The sequence below is a fragment of the Poromitra crassiceps genome, assembly GCF_964638095.1.
Source record: "Poromitra crassiceps genome assembly, chromosome: 30".
NCBI classification, from domain to species: domain Eukaryota; kingdom Metazoa; phylum Chordata; class Actinopteri; order Beryciformes; family Melamphaidae; genus Poromitra; species Poromitra crassiceps.
The window spans coordinates 9,408,173-9,431,757 of record NC_139652.1 but is presented as its reverse complement, the minus strand read 5'-3'; the positions used below and the strand labels follow the sequence as shown (position 1 = coordinate 9,431,757).

The 23,585-nt window shown below is 45.8% G+C and overlaps 1 protein-coding gene across 2 annotated transcripts in view; it reads right to left on the bottom strand.

Moving 5' to 3' along the window:
- Positions 1-23,585, bottom strand: part of LOC310800710 (CUGBP Elav-like family member 2) — a 62,523-nt gene that overhangs the window by 3,706 nt on the left and 35,232 nt on the right. Inside the window, exons 3-13 of one of the 2 annotated variants that reach the window (XM_083663324.1) lie at positions 19,315-19,397; positions 17,258-17,306; positions 14,733-14,867; positions 12,415-12,494; positions 10,935-11,096; positions 9,128-9,209; positions 7,505-7,633; positions 5,903-6,022; positions 3,115-3,288; positions 2,165-2,308; positions 918-1,098 (exon numbers count right to left, since the gene is read on the bottom strand). In XM_083663324.1, the coding sequence (XP_083519450.1) occupies positions 971-1,098; positions 2,165-2,308; positions 3,115-3,288; positions 5,903-6,022; positions 7,505-7,633; positions 9,128-9,209; positions 10,935-11,096; positions 12,415-12,494; positions 14,733-14,867; positions 17,258-17,306; positions 19,315-19,397 (1,286 nt within the window). In that variant the 3' untranslated portion in view covers positions 918-970. The remainder of the gene's footprint in view (positions 1-917; positions 1,099-2,164; positions 2,309-3,114; positions 3,289-5,902; positions 6,023-7,504; positions 7,634-9,127; positions 9,210-10,934; positions 11,097-12,414; positions 12,495-14,732; positions 14,868-17,257; positions 17,307-19,314; positions 19,398-23,585) is intronic. The other variant, XM_083663325.1, reaches the window with a different exon arrangement.

The following is a 23,585-nucleotide window of genomic DNA, read 5'->3' as shown; positions in this document are numbered from 1 at the left end:
GGCCACAGCACAAGAACATTTGAGCCATGAGGCACAACAAACAAAAACAATGCCGATCACCACATAAGGACAGTGGGGTACAACCCGCCCCACCCAACCACCCACCCACCCGACCCCACCCAGACACACAAAACAATACAAAGATTTAAAGAAGTGACACCACCACATGTATGGTAGAGACTCCCAACATGCACAAACACTATACTTGGCACCCAAAGAGATCCATCTAGAGCCAGTCCCTTTTGGGAGACTTGGGAGGATGGATGAATGACTGGAAGAGGTTGTTAATAGAGGGGAGAAAGAGAGAGGTAGCCTAGCTTAACATGGCTTAGATCGTGAGAGGGAGGGGACGGGAGGGGGGGGAAGGGGGGAGAAAGACAGAGAGATTGAAAGGTAAGAGTGCAAAAGATTCTCACATATATATTAGAGGTGACAAACAGATGAACGCGACAGACTACATGTAAAGACCCAGACAAAAGGCTGAAGCATTGGGGCCGGGGGTTTACGTGGACTGGCATCAGCCCTTTTTTAGACAATAACTGATCCTTAGTCAACCTGTCTAGCTTGACCCGAAGGTAATGAAATGATACAGAAAAAATACATCTGACGCTCTCCTCTCAATACAAAATGACACAAAATACCTCCAGCAAACACTGACTCCAGTGATAGTCATAAATAACCATATAAATTAAAACATTTTATACGATTCAAATTATACGATGGAACCGCAGGAATGGGAGATACAGTAAAATGTGGAAAGAACATTGCAACCATTTTTTAGGGATAGGATGAGTCTCCCTCCAGTGGTGGGCGTGGGTGAAGACAAGCCCCCCTCTCCTCCCCCCCAACCCAACCAACCCACCCGCCCGCCCCAGTGAGTCTCTGCTGTGGTGACCTTGGCTGGGGGGTGAACTTACCCTAGCAGTGCTAGCATGAAAGCTGGGGAGGGGGGGAGACCCCGGGGCTAGGATCAGTAGGGTTTGCTGTCGTTCTTGGAGCGCTTCAGCTGAACCTTCAGCCTCTTCATGCCAATCTGGAAACCGTTCATGGACTGGATGGCGGCTTGCGCTGACACCGCATTGTCATAGCTGACAAAGCCTGGAGAACGAGAGGGGATGAGTTGGAATAATAATGCCGTACTATTTACAGTTGTAGCATTTGTGTTAGCGTGCTAAACTAATCTCTCCATAATCATCATTATATATTAAACGTAACCTTTTATGTTGGTGATGTCAATAATTCAGCTAATTAATGCATTTGAGCAAATATTTATGTCAATATTTGTGTGTATTGACATAAATATCAATGGTATTAATACAAACATCATATTTCAAGCATTAAAGCCCCCCTCCAGTGTATTTAGTCATTTTTAAGATGTTTCATGAGTGGCTGGGTTTTGCCCTGGTCTGCTCATTAGCCACAGTGTCCGCCAGTGTATTTTGTTGACAAATAACCTTATTTTGGGCTCAAAGTCATAAGAATAAGCTGTTGGTAAAAATGGGTGATGAGGTCAGACATTGTAGTGGTCTGACGACTGTATAGTACAGTGAAGACAAGACCAGATGCTCTTCTGCACTCAAAGTGTGTTACATTGGAACAAACTAGCGGCTGGAATCTGCTTCTTTTTTTTTAATCAAGCAGCAGCCATTTCTGCCAGAATTATGGGGATTTAGTTCCCCTTTAAGGAGTTCTAGTCGTTTGAAGAAAGTCAATTTCTCCTCAAATTTGCAAATTTATGCAGCAAGGTCCTCCAACATCTCAACAGACCATCTACTCATTATGGGGGGCACCTGTGGCGTCATTAAGTTTCTATCATGCATTGTTCTTCAGTTATTGTCTTCACAAGAATGTGTCCACACACACACACAGACACAGACACACAGACAGACACACACACGTTGACATGTCCCGCATAACGAGTACCATCATGGTGGCGGGACACAATAATCAGTCAACAGTAACAATCACCATCAAGAGGCATTCGGAGACCAATGATGCCAATGTTCTGTTGCTCAATTTCTTTTATTTTACTATTCTTGTTTTTAGGCCTTTTTGTAAAAGCCACTTATAAACTCTGCCTTCAGTTAGCTGCTATCGAAGACCGTTTGTTATACAATAATTCGGATGGGCAGCTCCTGTTGTTTAGGGATAGAGGTGCACATACCAAAGCACTTGCTCAGATTAGTCTGTTTGTCGATGAAGACTTTGGCAGAGACCACATTTCCAAAAGGCATGAACATCTGCAGGATGTCCTGGTCCCCAAACTCCTGGGGCAGGTGGTAGATGAACAGGTTGGCCCCCTCTGGCCCTACACCACCAGTAAAAATAAAAGACGGGGAGCAACTGTGAGTCACAAATGTAGCCGAACAGAGAATGATATTCTTCTGCACGCGACAGTGCAAATCTGCAATTTTATTTGATATAAATAGGTTCAGACAAAATAGGTTAATCTAATTATATTAACAATTTTTTTTTATGACCAAATTTTTATTATAACATTATAGACATAACATTCACATTAACATGTTGGCTGCTTTCATTCCCCTTCCCCATTCACCATCTCCTGTACACACCAAGACATATAAAAGAGCATACATACAATCACATATACAGTGTAGATATACACCTGCATGCAAGCACGCTATACAATATGATACACTTTACAGCACTCGACGTAGGCTATATCGTTTTACTAATTCGATCGCATCTGTAAGAGCTTCAATTGTTTCCCTTTTTACACCATTTACCCTCGCTATGGTCATGGATGATTCTAAAACAAGAGTACTATGAAATAAAGACATCCACTGATCTACTTTAACGACATGGGGTGGTTTCCATCTCATTACCAGAATCTTCTTTGCAGCTGTAAGGCCAGAGAAGAATATTTTTTTGGTTTTACCAGACATATTGACGGAGGAATCATCATTTAACAACATAACATTGGGTAAACAGGGTATTTTAGAGCCAATGATATCTGATAAAATCAGTGCAATCTGTACCTAAAATGATCTTACACCTGAGCATTCCCAAAACATATGGATATAGGTGCCAATTGACTTATATTAACTATTGAAACCAAGACAGAACAAACACATTTTAAAAAGGTCGCCTCACCTTCCTTCTGGCTGCCCGCAGCGGCCTGTTGCAGGAGCGACTGTCCGTAGAGGGAGGGCAGGGAGGAGGCGGTGTACTGCTGCATCCCTGAGTAGGCCTGGGTCAGGGCATCCATGGAGCTGGCAGCCGAGCCATTGGCCATAGAGGCTGCCAGGCCATTCATGCCCCCCATACCTGAGAACACGCACAAAAATACATTTGCTACACACTCATAGCCCACAATCATCTTCTGCAGTCTATAAAATATATGCACCAAAACCAGGTAGGGACTTCAATTCACATGACTTGGACTCTAGTCACAAGTTGAATTTGAACCAAACAGAAAGTCAAGTCAAGTCAACTTTATTTATATAGCACATTTACAAACAGCAGCAGCTGAACCAAAGTGCTTCACAGGTAAAACAGGTAAAGTGCAGGAATACTAAGTAAAAATGCAACACAATACAGGATATGATGAGAGATTAAAAGGAGAGAAAAGAGAGAAGCAGATAAAAGGAGTAAGAACAATAAAATAATTAAAACAATGAAATAATAGAAGCCGGGACTTGACGGTGGTTAGGTGGAGGGGAAGGCCAGGGGGAACAGGTGGGTTTTGAGGAGGGATTTAAAAACCTCCAGGCTCTGGGCAGACCTTACGTGGAGGGGGAGGCTGTTCCACAGGTTGGGGGCAGCTGCCGCGAAGGCTCTGTCTCCCCTAGTTTTTAGCCTAGTTTTGGGGATCACGAGGAGTGACAGATCCGCTGACCGAAGGGATCTAGAGGGGGTGTGGCGGTGCAAGAGCTCAGAGAGGTAGGGGAGGGGCCAGTCCATTAAGGGCTTTAAAAACAGTCAACGATAGTTTCAAATCAATGCGGAAGCGGACAGGCAGCCAATGAAGTCTCCTTGTGTTGCTTCAAGCACTCTCACATAGGGATGCAGCAATAGGCAATTTCGCAGTACGGTACGGCATCTACCAAAAGACAGTGTTTCCCATACATAAAGGAATTTGTGGCGGGCCGGGGCCGCCACAATAATATTTGGACCGCCACAATAAGATGTTGACAAAAAAATTTTTTTTTTTTTTACAGTGCACCTGAACGCAACATGCAAGATATCCGCTGAATAAGTGTCCAATAAATGTTCATGTCATTCTGGCCAATACTTCTGTTATAGCATTTCAGTCTGGAATATGGAATATCTTTCAATAATCTATGATTTAGCTGCTAAATTGTCAAATACCGCCATCTGCTCGCTACCCAGGCACTTATGTATGTACTTAACCTAACTAACTTAACCTAACTAACTATCCGGTGTGCACAACACTGTCAGCCTAAACTCCGGCTGACACCCCACAAACCTACAATCCGCTACAGAAAAATGTATATTGTTTGTTTATTAACTGGCCCCTCGCCTTCTATCATTTCACGAAAGTGGCAAAGCAAGTTGATCATCCCTGACCTATAGGGAGAAATTTAGTTTGTCATTGTAAACCCACAGCACAGTAATGATGACATGTTCTTCATAGATCTAGCCTTTTAATTTTGCTCTTAAGCTTTCTCAAAGTACACCAAATTCATGCATTTTACTTTAAAATGTTTAAAAAAAATCTTGCGGGGGGGCATGCCCCCGTACCCCCCTAGGGGGTCTGCGGTCCCCCACCACAAATTCTCAAAATCCTGTGGGGAACACTGAAAAGATATAGTCTTCATTCTCCGCTGATGGTGGAGAATGAAGACTATGACTGGGCCAATCCAGTCATGATCTAAATATCGAGTAGTAGAGCATGGTTGAGCAATTTGGGCCCCGCGGGCCAAGTTTGGCCCACGGCCAGTTTGTTTTGGCCCACCATGGATTTGACAAAACAAAACAAAACAGCACTGTGGATATGAGTCTTTCAAAGCTGTGGCCTGTGAAAGTGTGCTGATACTTATATCGTATGAAACTAGGAGACCTAAGGAATCCATTGTTAGGAACCATGTGAACCTAGCATGTTGGGGGCTAAATAACTGAATGAGAATGGGTTCTATGGGTATGGTTAGGGCACGGCACCTTGAGTTGTACGCACTTTGCCAGAAAGGCGTCTTTCCCTTTTAAATAGGTTATGTTTTGTAACAACCAAATCTAAATCTCACTAACAAAATCACTGTTAAACAGGTTAAACAGTAGCTTTTTATTATTATTTTGAATTTGAGAGTTAGAATGTCAATTGTCGATAAAATGTAATGTAATTTCCACATAACATCAACTATTATTTTTGGCCCATGGCCCTCCATCCAGATGAGTTTTTGGCCCTTATATGGAAGATTAGAGTGTTTTTAGTCTACATGAGGACGAGTCGAGTGATGGACATGTCATCTGCAACAGCTGTGAAGTCTACAGCAATCCCACGGCAGCAGAAACGGTAAGTGTACCTGCACTGCAGCGATCCCACGGCAGCAGAAACGGTAAGTGTACCTGCACTGCAGCGATCCCACGGCAGCAGAAACGTTAAGTCCCGTCTCCCCAATGCGAGACTCGCTGCTTGACATAATTTAAAGGGCAATATAGCGGTGTGAAACGTCGGGTGTGCAGGTTGGGGGCGCGGATCTATAAATGGTAGAAGATCATTTGTTCGGACGGATGGTTTATGCATTACGTACATGCGGATTAGGATGGCGTCACAGCTCGTCCGCGCATCTCTAGAAGCTAAACATTGTGTGCACCCATAATGACAGACCCACAAATTGGAAGTGTGTGAACAAAACAATATCTCGAGGAAATCCTTGTTTAGCCATTAGCCAGCTATTTAAGGAGGAGCTTCTTTACTTACCACTGCCGGTGAGCGCGTTGAGGCTGTTGAGGCCCATAGATGTCCCAGCGAGACCCTGCAGGGTGCTCAGAGATGCCAGTGTGCTCATCGCAGTGCTGGAACCCATGGCTGAACCAGCTGCTGGGGAGCACGGGAAAAAAAAGAGACACCACAGGGGTGACACTCTGTTCACATTCACAACACTCCATATCACTCCAATCGTTTGCCATCCTCGCTGCAAATTATTATGGTTATGAGAGAATGACACTGCAGTCAGGGGGTCATTAAAAATATGTCCCTTAATGAGGAGATGTCATTATCATAGCAGCAATATGCTCAACTCAGACAGATGGGAGCCAATGTATATTTACACAGATTAAAAGGGGAATGGGCTCTCTCATAAAAATAAAATAAAACATGAGGGCCATTAACTCCCATAAAATAAATGAGGGACGGGCAATAAAGGGCCCGTTAGGCAAATAGTCGCCGGAGGAGGATTGCATACCTACTGGTAGGTAGCATAATAGCTGCTACATGTGGTGCTTTGTAGCTCGATTGGTCGAGCACTTAGGTTTAGATTATTTTCACACACAACATTCCCCAAAGACATGGGTGAATTGTGCAACAGAAACCAAATTATCTCTCTCTCTCTCTGCGGAGAATGAGAGAGAAAAAATAAGGTAAGTAAATTAAAATGACGACACATTTTAACGATACGATGCATATCATGATACATGGTTGCGATACGATACAAGGGCGATATCGGCTCATTTAGAGAGATACGGTACAATTCAATGACTTGAAATCGATACTGTAACCACTTTTGTGTCATTTGTGAAGATTATCTTGCCGACACAAAGGCCACTGTTGAGAGTTTCATAAACTTTTGCCAACCACAGATCTTATTGCATGCATTTAAGCAAAATCCCCACTCTAAAACCCCATAGCCTTTTCTCCTGAGGATCCAACATGCTACTTCTGGACTTATTCCTGCGCTGCTCTATTGGCAACCACTTATTAATAGACTAATAAGTGGACACTAATAAGACACCCACTGCATAGACTAATTTCTATGCAGTGCTAGAGTAGGTAAAACACTGGAAAAGCATGACATTACTATTCTACTGTGACTTGTTTACAAGAGACAGTAATAAGTCACCACATTATTATGTATTTGATGATATATTTCTCAAACGTCAAGACACAGCAACAGTCGTCTGTTCCGTTGCCATGTCAGGGATGCAACGTCATGGATAGTGGAAAAAGGGGACAGATACCAGCGCAGACATAAAAACCACTCAGAAATCCTCCTATTTTGGGATGAAAAAGGTGACTGTCACCTAAAGGTGACTAGTTTGCATCCCTGCATGTACTGTACAAAAAAAGGTTGCTAGGTTACAGGCAGCCATCTTGGGAGAAAGAGAAGTACACAAACATTCAATGTAAGGCCTCTATTCAATCTGCATTGCAAAAATGATTTGATATTCTGTAGATACCAGTCACACTAAGAGTAGTTGGAAGAGTAATAGAATTATTGTAGTTGGATCATAGGAATATAAATTGATGCATCGATGCACCAGATGAGTCGTTACACCCCTACTCGTCGTGTCAACGTGACATTACCTGGACTACCCAAACCTCCCATGGCTCCGTTTGCAGACATGTGGTTGGAGGACTGGCTGCCAGTGTTCTGGGCTGCAGCCGCAGCAGCAGCTAACGTGGCCAGGTTCTGCAGCTGCATGGGATTCACACCTGAAGGGGGGAACAGAAAAAAACACAAGAGTTGATTATCAGAGCCAAGAATTTCAAGTTCATACCCGTGTGTGTCCTTGCAGAGAACTTTCTTCCCAAATTTGTCTTTGAGAGAACAAACTTCTGAAGAACACAAGAACAGATAAACAACCGTTTACAGTTTGAGATGGACTGTGCCAGGCATCAAGGCGTGTGCATTTTCTCGGCTGTTTTTACCTACCCTGCATTATGCTTTTAGGACGCGATGCATAAATCTCACAATTAATCTTGGGACTTCCCATTTGCACTTGCTGGTCAAGTTACCATCGGATACATTATTACGGTAATTTGAATCCTGGAAGTTACTTCCAGGACCTTTTAGAGCCCAGCTGGGAATTGCTTCTTTGAATGTCCATAGTACAGTAGCTCCATACTGGCTTGCGGTGGTGTGGGCATTAGTTGTCACTTTGTCCCAAAGGTTTGAACAAAACTATTAGCAGAAGAATGAGTTTTAACTTAGTCAAACTCCACTTACATGTCACCTCAAGAGTAATTCACTTTACATTTTTCACAGGTGTAATTACACCTTAATTCACATCAGCGATACAATGCAAGCAGAGTGTGTAGTTAACACAACACATTAAACTGCAAAGTTTAAACTACAAGTCAATTTATGAAAGGATCACTGTGGTTCAACCTCAAACAACAATGTTGAATGAACACTCACATGGCTGTATAGTAGAACTAGTCTGCTTCCCTAACAAGGACTTCCTGATTTGAGAGCAAAACTATGCAAATATTCCTCTGACCAATCCATGCTTGGTAAACAGAAGTGGCAGTGCAGTTACCACTGCACTTGCACCAGCTCATTCTGTGTGGTCTCCTATGCTTTAATTAGGGTTACTACATCACCCACTTTACTTAGCTTCTAGCATTCTCAATATCTTTGTTATGTGATACTTTTGTGTAAACTGTACTTGGTATAAAATAAAAAAAAGACCGCACATTGTACAATGTATCAAATCAAAGAGCACTTGTGGTCTAAGGCCAGATTATTGAGGGGACAAGAAATCAAACATTAGATCGATTCATGTCAGGCTTCTTCCCAAACACACAAAAAGATTTTTAACAGAAGAAATGTGATGATCATCATTATAATGCAGCCTGCAGGTTCCTGCTTTAAGTCGCACCACATTTTTTCCACAAGTTAAAATCCTCTTCTGCAGCATTCATTCGGTAATTTGATCTAGTCATGTTGATGCTAGGCCTTAGCAGCCTGCGTAGGCCTGGAATAGCAGCATTGATTAATCTGACGATGATCTCATTAAAGAGAAATGTGATTTGGCAGTAGTGAAACTATGTGGGCGTGGAGCACCGAGTCACAAGGTTGTTGACATGAAAAGTGTCAGTTCCTTCATTTGTGGATGATGATATGAGGGCAGCTGTCTTGTGTGTGTGTCTTTGTGGATGATCAGAGGAGGACAGCTGTCTTGACGACTGGAAGGATTAACTCACCTCCCAGCCTCTGCATACCACTGAACCCGCTCTGGGTACTGAAGCCGCTCTGGGAACTGGTAGATGTAGCTTGCTGGAGCAACTGTTGAGGACAGAGAGAGAAAAATGTTGACTTCAGAGTCAGAGGAAAAGGGACTTGTGGTGCTGACGTTGGGTAAATTGATCAACTTGATTATTCCCCCCCCCTGCCCCCCAACAACATTATAATGACAATTATTGGTCTCAATGAATTTGGGAACACAATTACACCAACTCATCGTTTAGTGTTCCCTTATAGACGCGTGTGGCAGGGAAAGGAAGATGACAAGATGCTGCACCAATGTTGGCTTTCATGCAGTCATCTAAATTGTGGCATTTCTTTTTGCAGTGATTCTTGAGGGGACTGAAAAGATAGAAAGTCGTAAATACTTTGGGGGGGGGCAGCAGGCAGTTTAGAATATAGAATCCCTGCCTGTTTGATGCCATCTGCTTTGCAATGGAAATATTTCTAAATGACAAATTATTCGTTTTTGGACACTGAAACAATTTTTGGTTCGCACTCCGTGGGAGGGAGTTGCCTCTACCGTCATGATTTGTTCATCCTTAAGTGACATTTGGATTTATGTTTTCGCTGTTCAATTCTTGAAATGCAAGGCTATGAATTCCTCTCGCCGGCCAGATGTTTCGCTCAACTGTTCAGAGCCAGATCCATGCATAGTTGAGTCATGTGGAATGGTAGCCTGGTAAATGAACTGACATTTCATTTGGTTCTAACAGACCGTCTGGTCTTAAGCTTCCACCCAGTGTTCAGCAGTGGGCAGAAGTTGGGTGAGTGTACTTGCCTTGACAGACAACTCCTTCAGCCAATCGGCGTTGGATCCAGTCAAACGGAAATCCACTCGGGAGAACGGCAAAAACAGATTGTCCGCCGAGAAAACTCCGCTGTTGCATACTCCTGTACTTAATGTTGTGTTTAATTGTTGTTATTGAGTCCATTTCTGCAATAACAGCACTTTATGGCCGTTTAAACTCGACGAACGTTGACGTTAGTCCTTGAGGCGGACAGGCAAGGAAGCAGCCATTATTGTTTTGCTAGCCGATGTCAATGCCAGACGGTCGGTTAGAACGAATTGAAATGTGAGTTCACGTGACCGGCTGGTTTACCAGGCGAGTGGAATGGCACATGTAAACACAAATAGACCAGATGCTGCGCACTCGATAATGGATTGGTTGCAGTTGGCTCATTGGCTCAGACTCAGACTCGGTGCATGCAAGGCATACGACCCTAGGTCGGCTAAGCCAAGACAAAAACCACATGAGCCAAGATGCTCGTCTTCTGACTCGTGCCACCCGGGAAACATGAATATTTACCCCTCTCTCTCTCTCGCACTTGGCTACTGGGTTGGCCAGGCTTCTGATGAGAGTACATTTTGGCAGATTGGGGCTCTCAGCAGGCCAGTCACAATCCCTTTGAGAGAAGCACTTCCCTTTAATTTAGAGAAATTGTAAAATATATATAAGCCTAAAAATAGAGATGTAGATCAAATGGGGCCATTTTGATGGCGAAGCTGCTGGAGAGGTGGCAAGCAAAGAGCTTCGGTGCACAGACAAGGGTGACGTCTGAATGCTGACTTGCACAATTCTGTGCCTAAATCCCCACTGCACTCTTATCTCAGCTCAGGGTATGAGCCATTATGAATAGAGGCCGTTCTAAATGACACTCACACAGAGGCAAACTCAATTATTATTAATTGGGGAAGCTAAAACTGCGACATACGATTATACATTATGCAGCCCAATGGAGTCGAGTATTATGGCCAACACTTACAGCCAAGTACTGTGGTGTGAGACCCCCCAGGCCGGCCAGGTTGCCCCAGGTGGAGGCGCTGTTGAGCTGCTGAATTTGCTGAGCTAGCTGCTGTTGCAGGCGCCGCTGCTCCTTGTCTCGCTGTGTGTCGGCAAACTTGCACACCATGGGGGAGGAACAGCCCTGGAGCGGTCAGGAAGGAAGAGAGGTTAGACCTGTTCAGCAGCGCACACGCACACACAGATCCATACTTTCATCACCAATGCAACGATGGAGTCATCGCACGGGATTGTGTTTAAACAGAAAAGGGGGCGAAATCGTCTATGCCTCAAGACAGTGGGGTTTTTTTGGGTTTTTTTTTTTACGTCCGTTCTGTTGCATTCATATCAAAGCTAACACACAGAGGACAACTGCCATGCATAACTAAGCCAGGCCACATTCCAAAAGGAGCACGGGACAATGCTGCAGACAGTGAACCTTTTTAGCTCTTGGGAGGACCTGAATAAAACGGCACACACACGACACGGGCAAACAGGAGATGGAGACAAGACTTACAACAAAGACATTTCAAACAAGGATATGTCAGCAGACGTGAACAAGAAACAAGAGATTTTTTTTTGAAAGAAAACCAACATAGCAACACAATCTTGCAACAGACAAGGACATATTGTTCAGACGGACGCACAGACATGCTGGTGTCAAGTGTTCTGCGAGTTGAGAGGCAGACAGGGACCAGGCTGGACGGGGGAGGGGGGGGGGACATGGCTTCAGCAGCACCCATGGGCGGCTGGGAATAGGGGAGGTAATGGTATTGGGGGGGAGAAGAGATAGGTGGCACCACCGCTGGGGCCTGCCTTTAATCTGGGAAGATGAGGGTTATGTTTGGTTGGGCTCCTAATTAGACTTGGTCGGATGCTTCACTGGGGAGCTTCTGACCTGCTAGCTGTCAAATTACTGCTGCTCCACTTCCTCAAAGACTCCACTGGATATACACACACCAGGACGTGGACCCAGTTTTTGAAGGCATCAAATAGGGCAATTGCTCAGTCTAGGCTAATTCTTTGCTAACCTATATTCAATGGAGTGGTCCTCTTTTCCCCTGTGGTCCCAAAATATGGATTTATTACGGGAGGCTGAGAGAGAGGGCTGCTAGGCTCAGTGGTGTATTATCTGAATCAATAAATGAGATGCATTTAGTTCAGTCTAAAACAAGAGATGAAAGCAATCCTCATCATGTCCTGTTAGCACTGGATTCAGCTGCTATGCGAGAGGCAATGCTTCTTCAGCTTTTATTCAATTATTTTTCCAGACGACAATGTCATTTTGTAATTAGCAAGAGTTGCTTTGGGAATGACTCATGCTCTATGATGAATGGAGGATGCCTTCTGCTTGGCGAGGTTCTCATCTTTCCGACACAAGGGGGCAGCAGAACGCATGAGGGGGGGAGGGGGAGAGGGGAGGGGGGGGGGAGATGAGAAATAGGTGCTAAGGGGTACAGTACCTCCATAGTCTGAGAGTGATGCATGGTTTTGATTGCATTGTGTGCCATCGCCCTGGTAGCAAATGTGACAAACGCACAGCCTGTAGGGGGAGGAGGAGGAGGAGGGGGGGGGGGGGGGGAACAATAGGAGAAGGGAGAGGGAGGGAGAGGAGGGACAAAGAAGTAACAAAACAAGACAAGAGGTTTGGACAACTCGTTATGAACCCCCAAAAAACACATTGTACAGAGAATGACAACTCCCAAGCACAGAGAACCACCCTCACTGTTAGCACATGGAGAAAGACGACAACGAGGAGGAACACATGAGCACAGTGATGGACAGATTAAATCACCACCCGGAGAGGCTTGTATGTGTGTGGTGGGGAAACAGTCAACGTGATTATGTAAGACATATAAACGCACACATAAATACACACTGAAAAAGGCTTTTGCGGTGGAATCAAATACATCGATTTGTAATTACACAAACACTGCGGGGGGGGGGGGAGGTCCGTTTCAAAACGCAATGACAACAGATACATTTTTTTTGACTAGAGAGCAGAAAGTCATTGCTCAACGTCTGCTCGGATCGTTCCATCTCCGTTACGGGGGGGGGGGGGGGGGGTTTATCGTGTACATCGTGCGGCCTGCTATCTTTGGGGTCTTATGCGGGTGCAGATAAGCTAGGTGGGCGATGCGGCGGGCAGGCTAATTCCAGCCTTTGTGGAGTGTGATGGAGGAGGCGGTAGAGGAGGAGACTGAGCCGAGCCGAGCTGAGCTGCCTGCCAGCTGAGCCCACGAACACCGTTGCCAAGGCGACGGGCCCATTGTGCCGGATGGGGCAAGTGCGGTGGCCCTTCACACCGAGATGTGGAGGTGAGTGTCACTGTGACGGCAGGGAGGTGAGTGTCACTGTGACGGCAGGGAGGTGAGTGTCACTGTGACGGCAGGGAGGTGAGTGTCACTGTGACGGCAGGGAGGTGAGTGTCACTGTGACGGCAGGGAGGTGAGTGTCACTGTGACGGCAGGGAGGTGAGTGTCACTGTGACGGCAGGGAGGTGAGTGTCACTGTGACGGCAGGGAGGTGAGTGTCACTGTGACGGCAGGGAGGTGAGTGTCACTGTGACGGCAGGGAGGTGAGTGTCACTGTGACGGCAGGGAGGAGAGTGTCACTGTGACGGCAGGGAGGTGAGTGTCACTGTGACGGCAGGGAGGTGAGTGTCACTGTGACGGCAGGGAGGTGAGTGTCACTGTGACGGCAGGGAGGTGAGTGTCACTGTGACGGCAGGGAGGTGAGTGTCACTGTGACGGCAGGGAGGTGAGTGTCACTGTGACAGCAGGGAGGTGAGTGTCACTGTGACAGCACGGAGGTGAGTGTCACTGTGACAGCACGGAGGTGAGTGTCACTGTGACGGCAGGGAGGTGAGTGTCACTGTGACAGCACAGAGGTGAGTGTCACTGTGACAGCACGGAGGTGAGTGTCACTGTGACGGCACAGAGGTGAGTATCACTGTGACGGCACAGAGGTGAGTGTCACTGTGACAGCAGGGAGGTGAGTGTCACTGTGACGGCAGGGAGGTGAGTGTCACTGTGACGGCAGGGAGGTGAGTGTCACTGTGACGGCACAGAGGTGAGTGTCACTGTGACGGCACAGAGGTGAGTGTCACTGTGACGGCAGGGAGGTGAGTGTCACTGTGACAGCACAGAGGTGAGTGTCACTGTGACGGCAGGGAGGTGAGTGTCACTGTGACAGCACAGAGGTGAGTGTCACTGTGACGGCAGGGAGGTGAGTGTCACTGTGACAGCACAGAGGTGAGTGTCACTGTGACGGCAGGGAGGTGAGTGTCACTGTGACAGCACAGAGGTGAGTGTCACTGTGACGGCAGGGAGGTGAGTGTCACTGTGACGGCACAGAGGTGAGTGTCACTGTGACGGCAGGGAGGTGAGTGTCACTGACGGCAGGGAGGAGTGTGTCACTGTGACAGCAGGGAGGAGTGTGTCACTGTGACGGCAGGGAGGAGAGTGTCACTGTGACGGCAGGGAGGTGAGTGTCACTGTGACAGCAGGGAGGAGTGTGTCACTGTGACGGCAGGGAGGTGAGTGTCACTGTGACGGCAGGGAGGAGAGTGTCACTGTGACGGCAGGGAGGAGAGACTATGGGGGTGGAATGGGGAAGCGGGCACCATCGGAGGTGAATAGCACTTGAATGGGTCGTGAGGGGGGGGAGACAGTAGGCAGGTCCGTATAAATACTTTATGAGAATGAGTATTGGGCTACGCCAAAGGTGGCGGTTGTGAGGTGCGGGACTAACTTGTGGCCACGTCGAGAGCATCACCTACCTCTGCTTAGGCCATCTGGTCCCCGAAGAATTCGGCACTCCTCGATCTGTCCGAAAGACGAGAACATCATTCTGACCTCGTTCTCCCCGTATTTCTTCGAAACCATTCCGATGAAGAGCTTTCTGTCTTCCACCGCTGGAAAATGGGATGAAAATTGACGAGGAATTAAGTGAAAGCCAAACAATTGGAGAGCTATGAAGGAGCCGGTTGCATCAGTCAGGCGCTACATCTTCCACCTCCCTTTTTTCTTGTTCAATCTCTCCCCTCGTCACGCTGGCACATTTTCTGGCTCTCACTCAAGGTGCCGGCAAATCTCTCCAACTTGCAGCTTCATTTGTTTTCTCTCAAGTCTCCAGCTCTCTAGACAGATGACTACTCCATCATCCACATACCCTCTCCACCAGATCCTCTGTACCTGCTCTACTCCGACTACTCTATCATCCATGTAGCCTCTCCACCAGATCCTCTGTACTAGGGATGGGCATCGAATTTCGAATTTTCGAATAATCGTTGTTATTATCAAGGTCGACTTTTATTATTGAAAGTCGAAATTCGTTTATTGAAAAAAAAAACTTTTTTTTGTGTGTGTGTGAGTGAAATGTTGCATTGACTCCCCTGATTCTAAGTATAGTCGAATCGCTTGGTTTGAGCAAGTAAAACAATTTTTATAAGCAACCTCTCCCTCTTCATGGGATTTCATCCGCCATTCATTTTTCCATAAACCTTGCTTAAAATGCTTATAAAAATTGTTTTACTTGCTCAAACCAAGCGATTCGACTATACTTAGAATCAGGGGAGACAATGCAACATTCCACTCACAAAAAAAAAAAAAAAAAAAATTGAAAAAAAAGTCGACTTTGGCCAGCGAATTTCGAATAGTGTTTTTGCTAGAAATGCCCATCCCTACTCTGTACCTGCTCTACTCCGACTACTCTATCATCCATGTAGCCTCCACCAGATCCTCTGTACCTGCTCTACTCTGACTACTCTATCATCCATGTAGCCTCTCCACCAGATCCTCTGTACCTGCTCTACTCTGACTACTCTATCATCCATGTAGCCTCTCCACCAGATCCTCTGTACCTGCTCTACTCTGACTACTCTATCATCCACTTTGCCTCTCCACCAGATCCTCTGTACCTGCTCTACTCTGACTACTCTATCATCCACTTTGCCTCTCCACCAGATCCTCTGTACCTGCTCTACTCTGACTACTCTATCATCCACTTACTCTCTCCACCAGATCCTCTGTACCTGCTCTACTCTGACTACTCTATCATCCACTTTGCCTCTCCACCAGATCCTCTGTACCTGCTCTACTCTGACTACTCTATCATCCACTTACTCTCTCCACCAGATCCTCTGTACCTGCTCTACTCTGACTACTCTATCATCCACTTTGCCTCTCCACCAGATCCTCTGTACCTGCTCTACTCTGACTACTCTATCATCCATGTAGCCTCTCCACCAGATCCTCTGTACCTGCTCTACTCTGACTACTCTATCATCCACTTTGCCTCTCCACCAGATCCTCTGTACCTGCTCTACTCTATCATCCATGTAGCCTCTCCACCAGATCCTCTGTACCTGCTCTACTCTGACTACTCTATCAGCCATGTAGCCTCTCCACCAGATCCTCTGTACCTGCTCTACTCTGACTACTCTATCAGCCATGTAGCCTCTCCACCAGATCCTCTGTACCTGCTCTACTCTGACTACTCTATCATCCACATACCCTCTCCACCAGGTCCTCTGCACCTGCTCTACTCTGACTACTCTATCATCCACATACCCTCTCCACCAGGTCCTCTGCACCTGCTCTACTCTGACTACTCTATTATCCATGTAGCCTCTCCACCAGATCCTCTGCACCTGCTCTACTCTGACTACTCTATCATCCATGTAGCCTCTTCACCAGATCCTCTGTACCTGCTCTACTCTGACTACTCTATCATCCACTTACTCTCTCCACCAGATCCTCTGTACCTGCTCTACTCTGACTACTCTATCATCCATGTAGCCTCTCCACCAGATCCTCTGTACCTGCTCTACTCTGACTACTCTATCATCCACTTTGCCTCTCCACCAGATCCTCTGTACCTGCTCTACTCTGACTACTCTATCATCCACTTTGCCTCTCCACCAGATCCTCTGTACCTGCTCTACTCTGACTACTCTATCATCCACTTACTCTCTCCACCAGATCCTCTGTACCTGCTCTACTCTACCCTTGGTGTCTTTCAAAGCCTTTAATCCTCCTAACCCTTGACACCATATATAAATTGTGTATCGCGGCACATTCCCCGAGCTCAGGCCTTCATCTTGGCGTTAAATAGAGACACAATCCAGTCCCCCCCCCCCCCTCACTCCAACCCTCACCCCACTGATGTTGGCAAAATGGCACACGTCTGAGAATTGTCCACATCAGATGTGCATCCTCCCTCCCTCCCTCCGCCACATGTTGACACACACGTTGGCTGGTGTCACACCTGGTGTCACACCTCATCTACAATAATGCCACTCACCGTTTGTTTTCTCACTGTCGGCGGGCTTCATCTGGATAGGATGATGCATCTGAAAGACAGCGTAGAGGAACGGTTAACATCACACCTGTCAATGGCGGCTAACCCACCGCCAACAATCCAGCTGTGACTTTATTGCTCACCATGAGGGTCTCGTGTCTTAAACCTTGTCCCCCTCCCCATCTTCAAGTATCTCCCTCTCTCTTCCTCCTGCCTTGTTCTCTCCCTCTCAGACCATCATCCCTCTCTCTTCCTCCTGCCTTGTTCTCTCCCTCTCAGACCATCATCCCTCACTACAGCCAGCTTCCAGGGGGGGAAGAAGAAGTGTCTACGAGTTGATGGTGGGGATCAAATTCTCCAGAATCCAATTTCACTTCTCGGCGTGGTGTACACTTGTAATTGACCATATCGATTGCTCCCGTCAACATCCCTCATCTTCATCAGATCCATTTGACAGGAATCGTTGACATGCAAGCCACTTCCATATTGCTTTTAAAATGTACAGCGTGCTTTAATGAGGGAGGGTGAGATCATGCATGCCTCTTACAGACAGAATTTTAAGGCGTGGCACATCTAAGCTACGACCAAAATAAAATAATAATAATAATAATGAAAAAAAAACTCATCTCTATCTGCCCGACATCTCGCAACAAGAAGCTTATTTCCCCCCGGTACTTTGTTGAAATGTGTTGATTATATGTGGATGTGGAGGCAGAACACCTGGCTTTGGCTCCATCATATTTACGTACGACATAAACACAGCGTTCGCCGGGACGCTTTTTCCCGAGGCCACTTGCAGCATTATGAGTGGATGCCTTTATAGACACCTGCTATGAAATATGAAAGAAAGAAGAGAAATATCTCTGTGCCTGAAGTGGCAGTGCCGGCTGTCGTGTGTGTGTGTGTGTGTGTGTGTGTGTGTGTGTGCGTGCGTGTGTGTGTGTGCGTGTGTGTGTGTCTGTGCGTGCGTGCGCGTCAGTGTGCTTTCAGCAGCACTAAAGAGAAACAGACAGATGGCCTGCTCTGTATGGGAACTGGCTAGCGTCACTGACCAAGGAAGAGAGGAGCACAGACGAAAGAGGAGCAGGAGCACAGACACTGTCATGCAAAACCAAACTCACTACACTGCAGTCAGAGCCAGTACTAACGGCATGATTTTGGGGGGGGGGGGGACGGGCTTTTGAGTGCTGAGCTGTCAAGACTACACTTTATTTGAAATGTCGAGCTGATGGATGGTACCTCCAGCGAGCAGACGTAAGGCCTGTTATGTGCAGCCTGCTGCGCTCATTCATCAACCTGGTTCAATATATACCAGTAACCTCACTGACAACAGCTCCTTTTCCAATAGACTAGGCTATTGATTTAATTGAAGACTGGGAGTTGTTTGCCATTGATTTAATTGATTGAAAGGAGAGTCATTTCCAACGGGGGGCTATAGGCAGGGCCGATTTGTCGACGTTTAATGAGCAATTGCGCTTGTTCCAGTTGGCTGAGCTTTAATCTCTGGAGATAAATCAGGTGAGCAAATGAAGAGACTCCGCGCTCCGTCTCACTAGGCTGCATTGTTGGGAGACCTCATCTCTCCTCCTTTTATTACATGTTCCAACTTTGTCAAATCAAATGTAGATCGGCATCAATGATTCATGAGGACAAAGCATTAATAATTTGCTCCACTTTGTGGCGATGGAGGGGTCTTGCGCTTCAGCGAATAAGCTGCCCCGCTGGACAAACACACTTTTACCTGCCCCTTCTGTGTGTCTGTGTGTCTGGGTCTGTCTGTGTGTCTGTGTCTGAGTGTGTGTGTGTCTGTCTGTGTGTCTGTGTGTGTGTGTGTGTGTGTCTGTGTGTCTGTGTGTCTGTGTGTCTGTGTGTGTGTGTGTGTGTCGGGGCTTCCTGGCTTATCAATTGAGTGTGGTGAGGTTTGTCTGGCCTGAGCTCCATTCTCAGGCCAGGCAGGCGTTCAGTGAGCTCATTTATGGGGCCGGCAGCACACAGCCTGCACCCGGGGACGTGGAGGGGGGGCTCAAGCAGCTAACGCAGCCCGTACACTTCTTACTCACCCCACTTAAGGTCTTTATGTTGTGCAGTCCATTCTGGGCCTCCAGTGCGGCTTTTCTTGTATAAAAAGTTACAAAACAGCATCCTGCAGATAGAGAGAGAGAGAGAGAGAGAGGGAAACAGGGACAAACATATGGGAGGGGGGAGAAAAGAGAGAACATTTAGCATTAAAAGCACACAGCGCAGCAAGAACAAAAGGTGTCACTACACCACAGCTGCTGGAGAACAGGAAGGAATCTTAAAGCGTTCTCTATGCACAGCAGCACATGCTGAGAACATGTGAGGTGGTATTCTTAGTGCCGACTGTTACATGGTGTGTGTGTGTGTGTGTGTGTGCACAGTACATGTAGGAGCTTGCAAGCCAGGGGAAGGGAAATAATGAGATGTTTGAAGGCCGTGGTGTGACGTGGCTACAGAGAAGAAGTGCGGTGGACAGGTCAACACAGTACTGGCAAGCCAGGGCAAAGAGCCCACACATCAACAGAGTGGTAGGTAGGGCTGTGTGTGTGTGTGTGGGGGGGGGGGGATCCATTTTCCAAATCAGAGATCAATCTTAATAAGGCAACATCACAAAAGGACTCTCTCTCTCTCTCTCTCCCCGTCTCATCTTCCCAACAAGCAACCTTTCCTCTAACGAGCAGGCTCTGCAGTAGTTAACGAGCAGCGTTCTGAATCATTACGTGTGCGTGAAGTTGTGACAATTATGTTGTGAATAATTCTGCCTGAAAAGACCTTACTTAGGGCCTACATATTCTACATCATTCTGTTACGTTGTTGGTTCCCAACCACTTCAGCATTATGACATTATATTGCAGCAATTTTAAACCAGTCCGTGGTGCAGAAAAGGTTGGGAACCCCTGGTTTAGGCAGACAGTCTTGCTAGCTAAATAGACTGACAGTTGAAGTACATGTGGGCGGCGAAGGCAAACTGCACCATCGCACCACTTGTTTCACTACGCTGACTGATTGTTTTATTACAATTTACTCTTAAACCGTGCCCATGGATTAGTAAACTATGTGCACAGATTTGTAATATATACTGGTAACTGGGGATGCCACGGTGTGGACATTTTGCCACCGGGTAATAAACACGGGACAACACCGGTGTTACCGGTGACACCGTAAAAAAAAAAAAACAAAAAAAAAACACTCCTGAGCTTTTCAGCAGTCCGGATTTTTAATATAACTGCTCTCAGTCCGACACACCCGCCGAGATAGTCACAAATACAAGCGTGGTAGGGATGTAAACCACAGAGAATAGTTTGGATCAGTTACATTTGTCGGTCTAAAAATTAGGCTACTCTGCACACACTCCTTTCTACCCCATGTTTCTCCCACAGTCAGTCAGCCCCTCCCATCCCTGCTGCTGTGCGCTGTTGTGAGCGCTGTCTGTCAGCCTCGCGTTATTTCGAATCCCACATAGGTTACGCTAAAACTAGTGTCCTCTAGAGAGAGAGTGGCGTCAGCGGAGGACCAAAATGCAAGACTCATTAGCCAATGAACAACCAGGAATGGGTCTCGCGTAACTTTTGCATGCTAAAATAAAGCTGATAATGTACAATTTGATTCAAGGGGGGGAAAACCCTTTCAGAGTACAACACAAACTGTCTATTTTGCTGCAACTCGACAGTGCTGCTTAATCCAGGACCTTACTTCCTGGAACTCTTGAGAGTAAAAAACTGGTCCATTGGAGTGAATGGAGATGTCGGGACTCTTCTATCTACACGGCTCTGGCTAAAACCACGCCCTGTGTGCCCGCCTACGCAGCAGTCAAGCGCCGGGATTGGCCAGGAGCAAGTCTTTCGTCTTCTTTTGACAGCTCGAATCTCCCAGATTCCCAGCGATTTCATGAACCAACTGAATTGCTCTTGAGAGCAGAGTTGAAATGAATTATGGTCACATACCTTCCTTAGTGTATTAACGCTAATGAAAGCATAATACAAGTTTTTAACACATTTCCCACATCACAAACACTGCGCCCAGCCCAGCGATTTTATTAACCAAATTGCTCTTGATAGCGGACATTGAAAATAAATGACTGCAATATATTAATGCTAATGAAAACGTAACACAAGCTTTTAACAATCAATTTTTAGCAAAAGCTTCAATAACAGAGCGCAGCTGACAGTTTAACTTGCAAATGAAAAATATAAAATATATAAAATTTTAAATAGAATAGGCTACAGCACATAGGCCTAGCTTCTTTTTTTGGCACAGCTATTCATTCCCCCCAGTCCAGCAGTTTGTTCCAGGCCAGTGAAGTCCCAACAATCTACAAAAACATGCAATAATATAAAATCATAAATAAAAAGTTTAATCATACACAATCAATAAAACCAAAAGTAAAGTGTTAGCCTTCCCAATGGCCAAGGGCAGCATCTGTTATTCTGGCCTCATAATAAGCACTGAGGCAGGTGGTCAGAAAGTCAAATAACCGCGGTACATTGTTATGTATGCTTTGGTGCGATGTAGGATTTTGTCTTTCAATATCCTCATTGCAGCCTCGCTGTAGTTGTTGGTGTTGTTGCTTCTCACAGGAATGGTGTCCCTGTAACCGAGCCCAACATGAGCATGGGCGCCTGGCCAATCCCGGCGCTTGACTGCTGCGTAGGTGGGCACAGGGCGTGGTTTTAGCGTAACCTATGTGGCATTCGAAATAACGCTCTTTCTGGCCATGGGATTAACGTGACCAGCAAGCAGCAGTAAGCCAGGCAATGACGATAGCTGATCAGCATGTGCTTTTATCACAGCTAAGTCATCAATGCTAACTATTACCATCAATGTTAGCGGAGGTTTAGCTAACATATTAGCATCAATGCTAGCGGAGATTTAGCTCTGTTAAAACCACATTTCCAGAGATGGCAGTGGCAAGAGATTACACACAGGCTTAGATAAAGGTCTTGCCTACATGTGTATGAGGGGGGATTGTGTTCACAACATGGACAACTAACGTTACTTGCTGGTCTGTCTAACCAGAGATATGATGCACTCAGCCAGCCAGGATAGAGGGAGCGCTTGTAATATACACCAGCACAGCTGAAACAGTCACGAGCGGGTGGAGTTGAAGGTGTTACCGGTGGGCATGTTATGTAATCGGTAGGGGTGTCACGATACACTCAGTTCACGATACGATACGTATCACGATACTGGGTTCACGATAACGATACGATACGATACGATTTTAACAATATTTTTTTAAACTTGAATAATGACAATATATGACTGGAAAAGTAGTATTTTATTTGAAATGCACAAATACAAAACATGCTGTTGTGGGAAATTGTTATTACAATAACTAGAAAAAACATGAGATTGGAGATAAGGCTTATCTTGAAATAGAATGAGTTACACCGTCACTTAGATTTACTTTGAACTAAAAGGTTTCTCGGCAGTATAAATTCTCATTATGCATCTTCAGTTTTTCTTCAAACTCAAACAACAAGACTTTTCTTAGTCTATTTTTTATGCTTCAGTTTTTCCTGTCAAGTAAACAGTTTTGCCAGAAACTCAATTGAATGGTTTCTCTCCTGTATAACTTCTCATGTGTCTCTTCAGAGACTTGTTCAACTGAACTACTTTCCACACATTGAACTTCAACAAACAAAGACGTTTCTTAGTCTATTTTTGGAAAAAAAAAAAAAAAAAATTTTTTTTTTTTTTTTTGCGATATGAGATTTCATCTCAACGATACATATCGTGACGTTTTACTATCGCGAAATTTCGTGGGACGATATATTGTGACACCCCTAGTAATCGGTGTATGCCTCACCACCATGTAACACCGGAAACACCTAATACCGCAGCAAGCCTACTGGTAACACCAAAGAGGGACTTTTAGACCTATATACAGTGAGCCAGAGCCATTACACACTAGAGCTTGGCATACAAATTGTGAACTCTAATAGCCATAAGTCAATGTGTGTTTTGGTGACAATATGAAACTTGTTTACTCCTATACATCATGCTTGTAGAAAAAGCATGTTCATACCAGTGTTTCCCCTACCATTCTACAGGCCTGGCGGGCCCGCCAGGCCAATTGCACCCCTGCGAGGCAAAAAAAAAAAAAAAAAGCGATTTTCTTTTAGATTCCCCCCCCAAAACTATATGGCATATTATTACAATACAACAATACTGGTGTTGACAGTAATAGAAGATGCCAAATCATTCAAAACAAAATGTGTCAACGTGTGTCGTTGCCTGGGAAACGCACATGCCATAATACAACTGTTTGCATCGCATCCCATAATAGTATGATGATACTTGAGATGCCATT